The following is a 12,178-nucleotide window of genomic DNA, read 5'->3' on the forward strand; positions in this document are numbered from 1 at the left end:
CTCATCTTTTCACGTGTTTCAGGATTTAATCCTTTCAGCTTTCTGTCCCTTTCCTTCTTCAGGGCAGGATATTTTCATGGCATACTCTTGATTTTGTCAGGCTCTGACTATTTACCTAGCGAGAACGGCCCCTTTTCGGAAGACAGAATTTTTTGGTTACCATTGGTTTGGGTAATTGTGGACAGTGTTCTTGTGTCTCCACGTTGAGTCGCTGGGTAAGACAGTTATTTCCTTGGCCTAGCAAGCAGATGGTACTTTACTTCCAGCACGTTTTCGGGATCGTTCAACACATGCATGGTCTTCTTCCAGGGCTGCGTTTAAAGGAGCTTCACTCAGACACACGCAGCAGCAACATGGTCTGACCCTAATATGTTCATTTCTCATTAAAAGTTGAGAATGGGAGTCATTTTGTCTACATCTTTTGGGTCTGGTGTTCTTTCTGCATTACAACAATATGTTGACATGTTAATTTTGAACACATTGAATTGCAAAAAAAAATCACTGGGTTTTGCATCAAAGTATTTCTTAATTTTCTTGCTTTTCTCTGGCTTGGGTATATGCTCATCGAGTGATGACTGTGGCGAAGAGGACAGATGAGGTTGGTACTGACTTGGCTACTTACCCGTTATCTTTTGTTACTCAGTTACGTCTTCCTCACCACATTCCCTTCCTTTCCCTCCCTCCCTCCCTAGTTGGAGGCAGGAGGAAAATTAAGTTTGTGGAGTTTTTTCCCCTTTTACATGGCTACTTTCAGGAAGTTGTGCGGCAGAGCTCTGCCTATATTGGTTGGTAATATAAGCCATTGTTGTAGTGTATTTACTTGGAGGGGTAACTTCTGTCCATGGGCCATTGAGTAAAGACTGTAGCGAGGAAGAGTATGATTTGGGGTAATTGAGATTGCCGGTAATTAATGGAGTCCTTACTACGGTTGTTGAGGGGAAGTGATGGATATTCCAGATCAGATTGTTTGAAATCTATGACTGTTTATTATCTGTGAACATAGAGTATGCTGTTCCGACCCAGAGCCAGGGAAAACTATTTGTGCTCCTGGGAATATAAGTTCTGTGAGAATGTTTTCTGTTATGTTTTTTTTTAATTATGAGAATGTGTTCGAATTGGAGCAAAAGCCCTGACCTACTTTAAGAGGTGGCATGATTCATCATCTGGCAGCTCCTCGTTGGGTTGGCGCTGCAAAGCCCAACGGGCCTTTGCAAGGGGCTCTTTGCTGGAGTTTTTCCTCTATCTCACTTTGCCGCAAATGATGCGCTATTATTGGGGGATCGCTGAATGTGAAAAGTGTAGATTGGAGTGGGAGTAAATTAAAATTAACAAGCGTACCCCACTGAAAATGATTATTCTGGGGGTAACTGTTTATGGATACAAATAAAATGGAATATATATGAAAATGTGTTCCTGAGTATTCCCTACACTTAGTCAACCTGTTTCTTGCTCTGTTTTGTCTAGGAAGATCTATGGACCTTAATACCCTAATCTACATGTAGTGGGATTTAGGCTTGATTCGAAATGTGTACCCACAGCCATAAATCACCAGATATGTGTTCACAAATTTTACTTCCTCTTTGTATTTGCAGAGATAGCTAAAAACATAAACTCGACCTACAGCGATAATAAAATATACATATCATGAGAATATTCCATATCAGATACCAGTATGATCAGTTCATATCATCCCATGTTTTAGTGCAACACCAGTGTATTGTACATCAAACAACTACTGACCGCGCCAGTTAACGTGCTCAGACCACATTCATCTTTTGGAAATGTGCCCTACTTTGATTCAAATTAAAGGTTCCCTTACCAGACTAGCATTAGGAACTGATATCTATTTGCAGTCATATGAACACTGGTTACGTGCTATGCGACCCCCCATACTTCTGGATAGAAATACTGCCTGTCCCTCTACTCCAATACCTTTGGGACTGCGGAGACAGGGTGGATAATGGCAGTGTTCACAAGGGGCTGCTATATCTCTGGGCTTTTAGACGGGGGGTACTGTCTTGAGACTGCAAGCTTTACCAACATGCTCAAATTTTGGTCATTTCATTTTGAAATCTTTATTGAGGGGCTTAGCGACCCCGTGTGTCCTAAGGGGCCTATTTCCCAGGGGAATTGACCATAGGGCACAGCATGTGCGAGTAATAAAAATATTTCCAGTTATATCTCTGTCCCTGAATGCATTACCTCATTCGGGTTACTCTTGTATATCATAATTATGACTGTTTTAATATGAATTAATTTCTCTCAGTTTACGAAGCATGGCTGCATTCTAGTAAGGTGATTTCCAAGGCCCTCAAACAGGCATTTCCAATTAAAAACTATATAATAAGTATTATACTCATGGGCTAAAGCAAGGCTGGTTATTGTGTATACCGAAGAAAATGGTGTGGACCCAACATGGACAAGACCTGTTGAGGTATGAACAACTAAAATGTATAAGAAGTGTTTGTAATTGTTTTTAACTGAATCAACTTGCCTTTGTATTCATTACAAACTTCCAATTCAGTCAAAGTTTTACTTCATAATTTGATAACCTTTGCTCAGCCTTTCAGCAATGCCTTGACTTCAAATCATTCTAGGTTTATAGCCTTATTTCTCACCCTCTGTAAGTTAGCCCTCCTTTACTGTTACTGGGCAGAAGGAAATCAGATCTGTGTTACGGAAAGTGAAATCTTGATCTCAAAGATGTGTGCACAGTCCCTTTCCTACAGAACTGCCTTTTAGTCCGGATTCCAATAAGAAGGTAAATTATTAATTTGTCTTTAGCCTCCTCACCTCTTCCATATGGTAGGAAGAAATAGGTGGTTATGTATGTAGATGGTATAGATCATCTGCAGTTCTGAGAGACCCTCACTCGTCCACCACATCTGTCCACAGGGGTGTTATGGGCTGCAACGGATCCCCTGTGCTGCCACACGTTTCCAGGCTCTCTCCTCAGCCCAGAACCAAAGTGTAACATCATTCGCCCAGGGACCCCGCAGCAACTGCCAGTCCAAGGCATTGCATCGTTTGGTCAATGCCAGTGCTAAATCTATGAATCTGTTCCCGACCTTAGTGGCCGTTCTGGGGAAGAGACCCAGAAGGCAAACCTTTTGTCCATGGTCTTGCTCAACCTCATGACGACCTCATCACAAAGCCTATATATCCCAGGGCATGCCCAAAGTCATGTGCCCAAATTCAAAGTCCAATGCCCTCAGCCATAGATGGCGCCAATCTTGGGGGGTGGGGGGGATGTATTGGATATATTTGAGATGTGAATTGCAGGAGATTTTTTTTGGGGGGTGGGGGGAAGGGGCGGTGGGAGGTATGACAATAGCCTCCCCCATTCAGCAACTGGTAGGTCTCTGCCCAGGTCAGTAGACTAGCAGGTCCTAGACTGAGTCTAGTGGCTTCTCGGCTTGGAGCTTTCTCATCAACTTATTTCTTTTAATTAATAGTTTGTAAAAAGGTAAGGTCTTTCTTACACAAACAATTGCACACACAAGTGGATGCGGCTTGTGTCTGCTCTAGAAACACCTACTTTAATATACTTTACTTTGGGCTTCCTGAGGCTTCTCAAAAAATTTACTAAGTATCCAAAATGTTAGTGCTGTAGTAGTAAATGACTTGAAGAAAACTCAACCTGTGCCCAAGATGGAAAAGGCTTTAAATCCGTTCCCAGTAAAGCAGGTGATTATTTTTAAAGCTCTTTGTTACATAGACTCTTTTAACCCCTTCCATGCTGGGCCGTTTCCGCCGCTGTGCGGTAAACAAAAGAACAGGGCGGGGCTGTGACGAACCCCAGCCGTCATCAGCACACGAGCGCCGCAGAGCGTGACGGCTGGGGTTCGTCACCAGCATGGAAGGGGTTAAGGGCTTGAAATCTCTGCTGACAATGTGCTTTCAGCTCTATAATCCAGTTTGGTGACTTCTTTTTGACTTGCATTGTCTTTTTACTGTTGTCTGTATAAGGAAAACCAGGGTTGGGGGTTGCTCTTCTTTTTAGGCCCAAACTCTGAAACAATTTCCGTCATAGTATAAAATCTATCAACTTGTATCTTTCTTTTCTTAGTAGTCCTATTTTTCTAACCTGTTACTGGCTTCACTAACTGCTGCGGCAATTAGTTTTTTACTTTTTAGCGTCTGAATGCCCTCTGTGGTGAACTTTTAAGCTTAATGAACATTTATTTCATTTACCAGCAAATAAAAAGTATTCTTAATTCACATAATTGCACCCATTGAATGGTAAAGTTGATAGGTGAGGTTTATGTGTTACACTGTTTGTTATGTGCTTGTGCTTTGTTTTGCATATTTGCAAGGTGTGCCTTCACCAGCAAGGGTATACTGATGCTGTGCAGTTGTTTGTTCCTAGTCCTGCCTATGGTAGGAAGGTTAATTGAAAAGCCAGGTCTTCTTGTTCTGATGTGGAGTGAGAGGCTGTTCAACGCTTTTGAAGAGATGTAAGAGAACATTGGTCCTCCTGATCCGATTCTGTGTAGGTGTGGGATGTGTAGGGGTACGAGTCCTGCGAAGTAGAGGTGTCTGGGTGGTTGATGGAAGGAGATGCGACTGTTCAGGTAGGTGGGGCCTAAGTTGTGTAATACCTTGAATGTGTGTGTGTGTAAAATGAGTGTGTTTGTTTATCGGGAGCCAGTGGAGCTGTCTGCGGTGTGAATTCAATTTGGGAGGTGGCGATGAGTATGGCTGCTGATTTCTAGAAAGATTGTATTCTTCTAGCGAGTTGCTTGGTGATCCTGGCATTGAGGGATTTCCTGGAGTCCAACTTGCTGTGACTAGGATGTGAGTGACAGTTTTTCTAGTGTTGCTTGGGAGCCATTTTAACCTTTTCCTCAGCATCTTCAGGTTGTGGACGCAGTGACTGTGTTGAACTGTGTGGTCATGTCCACTTTTTTGTTGATGATTATTCTGAGTTTCCTGGCATGGGTTTGAGTTTGGTCAGCCACCAGTTGGAGTCCCATGGTGAGGTGTTCTTGCCGAAGATCACTATTTCTGTCTTGCGCTTGAGACAGTTGGCTTTGATCTAGTTAGCAACTTCTGTTATGCAGATGGTGAACTTGTTTCTTGCGTTGGGGGTCTTATTCAAGAGGGAGAGTATGATTTGCATGTTGTCGGTGTAGTTTGGCTAACGAAACGAAGAACCTAACTGATTCTTTGCTGATTCAATGACCAGTTCAGTGTGCAGATAAGCCGAAAGCAGTGCCGCATAACTTCTTCATAGGACATAGGCTTTAAAGCTCAAATGCGCCTCTCCTTTCTCATGTGCGTTCTTTCATAGCTTGGAGAAATAGCTGCACAGCACATTTCTACTGCACAGGCTGCATAGCACAGATACACAGCTGCTTTCTCCTGCAGAAGTATCTTACTGCTGTAGCATCGAATTCCACTGCACAGGTAGGAAACAAAAAACAATGTGGTGTCCGGTGTAGAGTTTCTATGCCTCGACAGAAGTGATAATCGCTATCTAGATGCACTTATGGTTACAGGACTTGTACAATAGATGCACAGTTCCGCTCCACAACCTAGTGGCCTAACGGTCAGAGCTGACGATTTTGGATCTGGCGAACCAAGTGCCAGTTTCGGCAATGGCTCACAATCTCGTGATTCTCGGCACATCACTTAATCTCCTCATGCCTACTAAAAAATTAATGTATCCCTTTGTAGCGTTACTGGGGCTCATGTAAAGCGCTCCAATACCTTCGGGTCGAGTTCGCGCTACATAAAACTGCAAAACAATATGAACAAAAATCCATGAGGGACAGTTTCCGGGATTGGGGGTGGGGAGACACGCACAGGCCACTTCGAGCCTTAGTACCCGTGAGCACACAGCTGCTTCTCGCGAAATAGGCTGGACACCACATAATTTTTGCTCCAAGACCACCTCCTAGCCCACCAATATGCCGGTTGTGTACTTCCGCTCAGTGGACCCGACACCGGAAGCAGTTCCTTGCCCTCCACTGCAGAGGTCCGCGGTTTCCGGCCGGCCCTTTGTCTCCCCTTTGTCTTCCGCCTGTCGTCACCGGTGCGGGGCTCGGGTCTGCGGCGGGGGGTCCTCTCATTCACCCAGATCCGGATCCTTCACCCGGCTCCTTCCTCGGCAAGGAAGCGAGGCCAAGACATGTCTGGAGAGGATTTTACCCAGGTATGAGGAGGCCGCAGGGGGTTGCACAGAGGGTGGAGTTGGACCGAGAGCAGGGGGGTGGGGCAGGGGAGGGGGTTACTAGACCCAGCCCCTAGTGGATGTTTCCATTGCGCCTCGGGGGCACACCTTTTAAACCCTTTCTCTCTCAAGACTATACAGAGATCTAATACATTTTATTTGACGGGCTCCGCAGGAGCTGGTAGTTTTAATAATTATGTCATTATTATGGAGTGAAATGTTCCACAAATGCTCGCATGTGCAGTTTTACATTATAAACAGCTAAGATAACAACACAGTGAAACAAAGCAACTACCGAACAAAACCTAACGCCCCATATAGGAACAGTTTCGCCTAATAAGTCATATTTTAGCACAGCATTGCATTTGTATTTTTTATGATGCAGAATTCCCCCTGTGATCGTCATCGTTCTAAGAATAGATAACACGTAGCTTCATCTTTTAAGTTCCACAATTAATGCTGAAGCTGGCGACGAGACAGTGGTGGCTCCTTATCAGGGACCAGCCTTGCCTCTGGTGAGGTGCCACTCATTGACCCTTGCAACAACTGTTAATTAACTGAAAAGTGTTCATGAAAACACGACTTTCGTGTTTTCATGAACTCTGCCAGTGGGCAGGTCAATCCCTGCAGCCCCATATCCAGTTCCTGATGATAGGAGGGAGCTGAGGTACGATCTAGCTGCAAAGTGCTGTTTAAAAACATGGCATTCTGTAAGTAGATTGTGCATGTCTGAGGGGCGTAGTTCAAGTTCAAGTTTGAAATTTGTATAGCGCCCCATATACCCAGAGGGTCTCAAGGCGCTTGGGGGAAGGGGAAGTTTGTTTGTCGAATATCCAAGTTTTTAGTTGTTTTCTGAAGGTGAGGTGGTTCTGGGTAAGGCGGAGATGGGCGGGGAGAGAGTTCCAGGTTTTGGCCGCTAAGTAGGAGAAGGATCTTCCTCCCATGGTGGACTTATGGATGCGTGGGATTGCTGCGAGGGCTTGTGTGGATGATCGTAGTTGACGGGGGGGGTGTGTAAAAGGACAGGCGTGTGTTGAGGCAGTCGGGCCCTAGGTCGTAGAGGGCTTTGTGTGCGTGGGTAAGGAGGCGGAACGTTATTCTCTTGTTGACGGGAAGCCAGTGGAGGTCTTTCAGGTGCCCGGAGATGTGAGCTTGGCGGGGGAGGTCCAGTATAAGTCTGGCTGAGGCGTTTTGGATGCGTTGGAGTTTTTTCTGGAGTTTGGTGGTGGTTCCGGCGTAGAGGGTGTTTCCGTAGTCCAGTCGGCTGGTAACCAGTGCGTGGGTGACCGTTTTTCTTGTTTCGGTGGGGATCCAGCGGAAGATTTTTTTAAGCATGCGTAGGATGTTGAAGCAAGATGAGGTGACGGCGTTGACTTGTCTGGTCATTGAGAGGGAGGAGTCTAGGATGAAACCCAGGTTGCGTGCGTGGTCAGCAGGTGTGGGTGCAATTCCCAGGGCCGGTGGCCACCAAGAATCGTCCTAGGCGGAGGGGGATGAGCCTAAGATGAGGACTTCAGTTTTGTCCGAGTTCAGTTTTAGACGGCTGTCTTTCATCCATTCGGCTACTTCTTTCATTCCTTCGTGTAGGTTGGTTTTGGCGGTACTGGGATCGTTGGTGAGGGAGAGGATGAGCTGTGTGTCGTCTGCATAGGAGATGATGTTGAGGTTGTGTTTGCGTGCGATGGATGCGAGGGGACTCATGTATACGTTGAAGAGGGTGGGGCTGAGTGAAGATCCTTGTGGTACACCACAGATGACTTCGGTGGCCTCTGATCTGAAGGGGGGGAGGCGGACTCTCTGAGTTCTACCGGCGAGGAACGAGACTATCCAGTCTAGTGCTTTACCTCGTATCCCGACGTTGCTAAGACGTTTGATAAGGGTGGTATGGCAGACTGTGTCGAATGCTGCGGAGAGGTCAAGTAGGATGAGTGCAGTTGTTTCTCCATTGTCCAGTAGTGTCCGAATGTCGTCAGTTGCTGCGATGAGGGCGGTTTCCGTGCTGTGTTTGGCTCGGAAGCCGGATTGTGAAGGGTCGAGGGATTTGTTGGATTTGAGGAAGGCGGCGAGCTGATTGTTGATGGCTTTCTCGATGACTTTGGCAGGGAAAGGAAGGAGTGAGATGGGGCGGTAATTCTTGAGTTCGGTGGGGTCTGCTGTGGGTTTCTTCAGGAGGGCGCTGAGTTCGGCGTGTTTCCAGCTTTCTGGGAAGGTGGCAGCGTTTAGGGAGCAGTTGATGACATCTCGGAGAAGAGGTGCGATAACGGAGTCTGCTTTGTTGAAAATGTAGTGGGGACATGGGTCGGTTGGTGATCCTGAGTGGATGGAGTTCATCAGACGGATGGTTTCTTCAGTGCTCCCCTCACAAAGGCACAATCCATGTTATTTTGCAGACATACTGCTCATGCCTCAGGAAGAACAGTATATGTGCTAAAACATGTCTCTTAGGGCGTACATCTGTGCATCCCTGAGGCCAGTAAGAACCCACGTAGAGTAGCAGTATCCCCAGCTTCTTATAAGAATGTGCTTCTAGTACTGTCAAACAGCTGGGAGAAGGATTGTGTTGGATCTTCCCCATTTCAGACCTGGCCTTGCTGCTCTGTCTAGCTCCTTGTTGGGAATCTTTTCTTACTGGTTCCAATGTCCAGCAGCGGATTCCTGCTCTGCTACTGCCACAGGGCATCCAAGTTGTCAGTAAAGGAAGCAAGATAAGCAAAGATTTTTTTGTTTGTTTCTCTGTGCATGAGTATATTTGTGTTTGTGAGTAAGTGAGATTTAGTCAATGTGCTTGAGAGTGAAAGTTAGTGAGAATCTGAGATTGAGAATGTGTACAAATACGTGAAAGTGATTGCGTGGGATTGAGTGAAGGAGTGTGACTAGGTTAGAAGGAGTGAGTGATTGGAGATTGTTAGAGGAAGTCAGTCAGGAGTGTAGCTATCCATGGTGCTGCAGACTCAGAGCACCGGGGCCCAAAGTCAGTGAGTGTATGAATTCCACCTTTCTGCATGGTCACCCTGTTTTTTTTCGTCTATTTACCGAACAATATTTTTTGCTGGCTGTGCACTTTACCCCTGCTAACCAGGAGTAAAGTGCCCGTGCTCACCCTGTCAGCAAGGTAAATGTCACTAGTAGACTACGGAACTTATTGTACCATCAACTACAGTGGCAGTGCAAACATGGCTTCAGGCCTAATCTTTTAGACTGACTGTAGCAATGTAAACACTTCAATTAAACCTGTAAAATAAGTCTTTTTAAAAGGTCTAAACCTTTTTAAATATTGTTACTCCTATTTAGGCATTATACCCCATAAGACAGGGTGTGTAGGATTTAAATGTAGGATATATAGAATTTCAATGTTAACATGTCGTGATTAGCCCCCCAAGAGCTACGTTCATGGTAAGAAGGCTGGCTGGTCCGTAGAGAAAAACTGGCAAGCAATATTAAATAATAGTTCTAATATCTTATGGTAGGGACCAGTCTAGAGATATGATTTAGCAACTTTTAAAATATTTATCATAAACCAAATGTAATAGTGATGTCAGATTTTGGATAACTATTAAGGTAAAGTAACTTTTGGAAAGTTACCTTTTCCCTGCCCAAAACTACTAAGGGCTCATTCACTTGAGCCTTTCAACTGTCACCCAACTTATGAATTGCCTGATTAAGGCACAAACACTGCTCCTAGCGCAGAAACAAAGGCACCTGGGTGTGGGGAGATGTTGTAGTTCTCTGGTAGGATGACCATTATGGCTGTTCACAGGAATTTTATTTACTCCAAAGTGACTCCCCAGTCGCATTCAGATGACACCTGGGCAGACCCTTTCCATTATTCCTCCAGTTAGGCAGGCACAAATCCCAACGGGAGGGGAGCTGACCGCTGAGCTGGTTTGGAGTCGCCACAGAGAAAGGACTTTTCATTAAACTGGCCACACTTCTAGGAGGACACAAAGGCCCTGCACAAGAAGGGTTTCACTATCTTGGATTTTGACAAAGTAGGGCACTATGGGATCGTTGGAAGTGCTACAAAAGTGGGTAGGGTTACCCTGGGAGCTTTTACCCCATTAGTTAGGGAGGGGACAGGAGTCACCCCCACCTACAAGCTAATGCCAGGCATAAATGTGGTATCTTCTAATACCGCCTTCACACTTGCTGGACCTTATGATGAACAGTAGAAGACTGGACCTGCTATCTGTGACCTGAGAGGAGCCCTGAAGGGCTGTACCCGAAGGACTGCACCCAGGACAAAGAAATGGACTCCAAGGGTAATAGGGCTGACCTCCTGTCGAAGCTACAGGAATACAACAAGCTACAAGAGGCCTTTTCTGTATCTGACCCTGCTTTTATCCACTCCTGGGGTATGTCCTGACTCCCACATGCTATCCTTGAGGCCCTGGAACCCTGTGGCTGTATCTGGCCTGACTTCTCCTACCACGTGAGACTTAGTAACTTTTTCAACTTCAAGACCTCCGGAGGACCAGGACAAACCTGCCAAACTGATGTGACTGAGGTCCGGTGTGCTGGGCTATAGCTTCAGGTTCTTCCCGCTCGGAGCTTCTCTGCGGCAGCCAATCCGAATCAGAGTACCTTACAGAGAGGCTGTCTAGCCTTTTGAGCCCTCTCGGCTACAGATTGCATCCTTTCTCCGCTGAAGGATTCCGAGCTCCAAAAAAGGGAATATTTGAAAACGTAGAAAATTTGACCGGACGTAGGCGTAAAATTAGCACTGTTACCCTTTCATCACCACCAGCAAATAGTGAAGAACCTAGGCGTGCGACTAGACCAGAGACTATCGCCAAAGGAACACGCGAATCAGGTGATTGGTTCTTGCTTTCGGGTAATTGGACTCCTGAGACGCGTATTTCCTTTCTTATCGGACATTTACAGAAAGACCCTTGTCCAGGCCCTTGTAGTTAGCCGGTTGGATTACTGCAACGGCCTTCTTATATCTGCTAATGAAAATCTGCTTAGCAGACTGCAAGTGGCTCAAAACACCGCAGCAAGATTGGTCCTTAATGCCCCGCCTAGAACACCTTCTCGCCCTCTCCTGGAAAAACTCCACTGGCTGCCCATTCGCCAACGGGTTAAGTTCAAAATCTGTTGTTATGCACAAAAGTGTTTTTGGTTCAGGTCCCCAATACCTGGCTGAGAAATTCAGTATTTACAATCCTGGACGTCTCCTTCGTTCCAGTAATCAATTACTGCTACAGGTCCCTCCAATTAGAAAGGCAAGGCAGGGTGGCCGAGCACTTTCGTACATGGGCCCTACCATCTGGAACAAACTTCCCCTCCGCCTGAGACAAAATACTAACTATCTTGTCCTTAGGAAAATACTAAAGACACATTTGTTTCAGACAGCATAATTCCATGCACACTCTTGAAGCTCGGCCTCTAGCACATATGGTGAACCAAGCGCGGAGATACCCCTTCTGGGGTCGAATCCGGCGCTATTAAGCAAATAAATAAATAAATAAATAAGCTGACTGCATTCAGCAGTTACTAAGATATTGGCACTCTTTCCTTACTTGAAGTGCCAAGTTCCTAGTCCAGGGATAATGGGACCATCTTTACTACCCCAATCAAACCCTTCAGGATTTGTCGATTTCACGGTTTGCCAGAAGAAATCTCGAAATTGAGAATTAAGAAAAAATCCTGCAATTTTTTTAAAAAACCAGCAAAATCTTAAAAAAATTACAAACTTATTTGACCATCTTTTTATTGACCATGAGCTGCTGCACTGGGTCAGTAAAATGAGGATGGCCAGGAAAGAGGTGTTTTCATTCTCTCCTTTGCCACTATAAGGTTCTTGGAGGAGGAGCCTGCCTCCAAGAACCTCAAAATAAGCTGTGCCAAAAAGAGAAAAAGACTGCTGGAGACCAGGACACAGCAGGCATGCGAGCATCCCTGCCTCTTTCAGCAGTCATTCTCTTTTTCCAAAACATCATCCTCAGTTTCTTGTTTTGTCCCCTAACACCCCCCCCCCCCTCCCTGTTTAGCAGGCCTATTCGC

The 12,178-nt window shown here is 45.7% G+C and overlaps 1 protein-coding gene across 1 annotated transcript in view; it reads left to right on the forward strand.

Annotated features, from left to right (window-relative positions):
* Positions 1 to 5,885: 5,885 nt before the first annotated feature.
* Positions 5,886 to 12,178, forward strand: part of LOC147706866 (uncharacterized) — an 89,331-nt gene continuing 83,038 nt past the window's right edge. Inside the window, exon 1 of the mRNA XM_086926042.1 lies at positions 5,886 to 6,157. Coding sequence (XP_086782168.1) covers positions 6,134 to 6,157 — 24 coding nt within the window. The 5' untranslated portion in view covers positions 5,886 to 6,133. The remainder of the gene's footprint in view (positions 6,158 to 12,178) is intronic.

Source organism: Lissotriton vulgaris, chromosome 6 (genome assembly GCF_964263255.1).
Source record: "Lissotriton vulgaris chromosome 6, aLisVul1.2, whole genome shotgun sequence".
NCBI lineage: Eukaryota > Metazoa > Chordata > Amphibia > Caudata > Salamandridae > Lissotriton > Lissotriton vulgaris.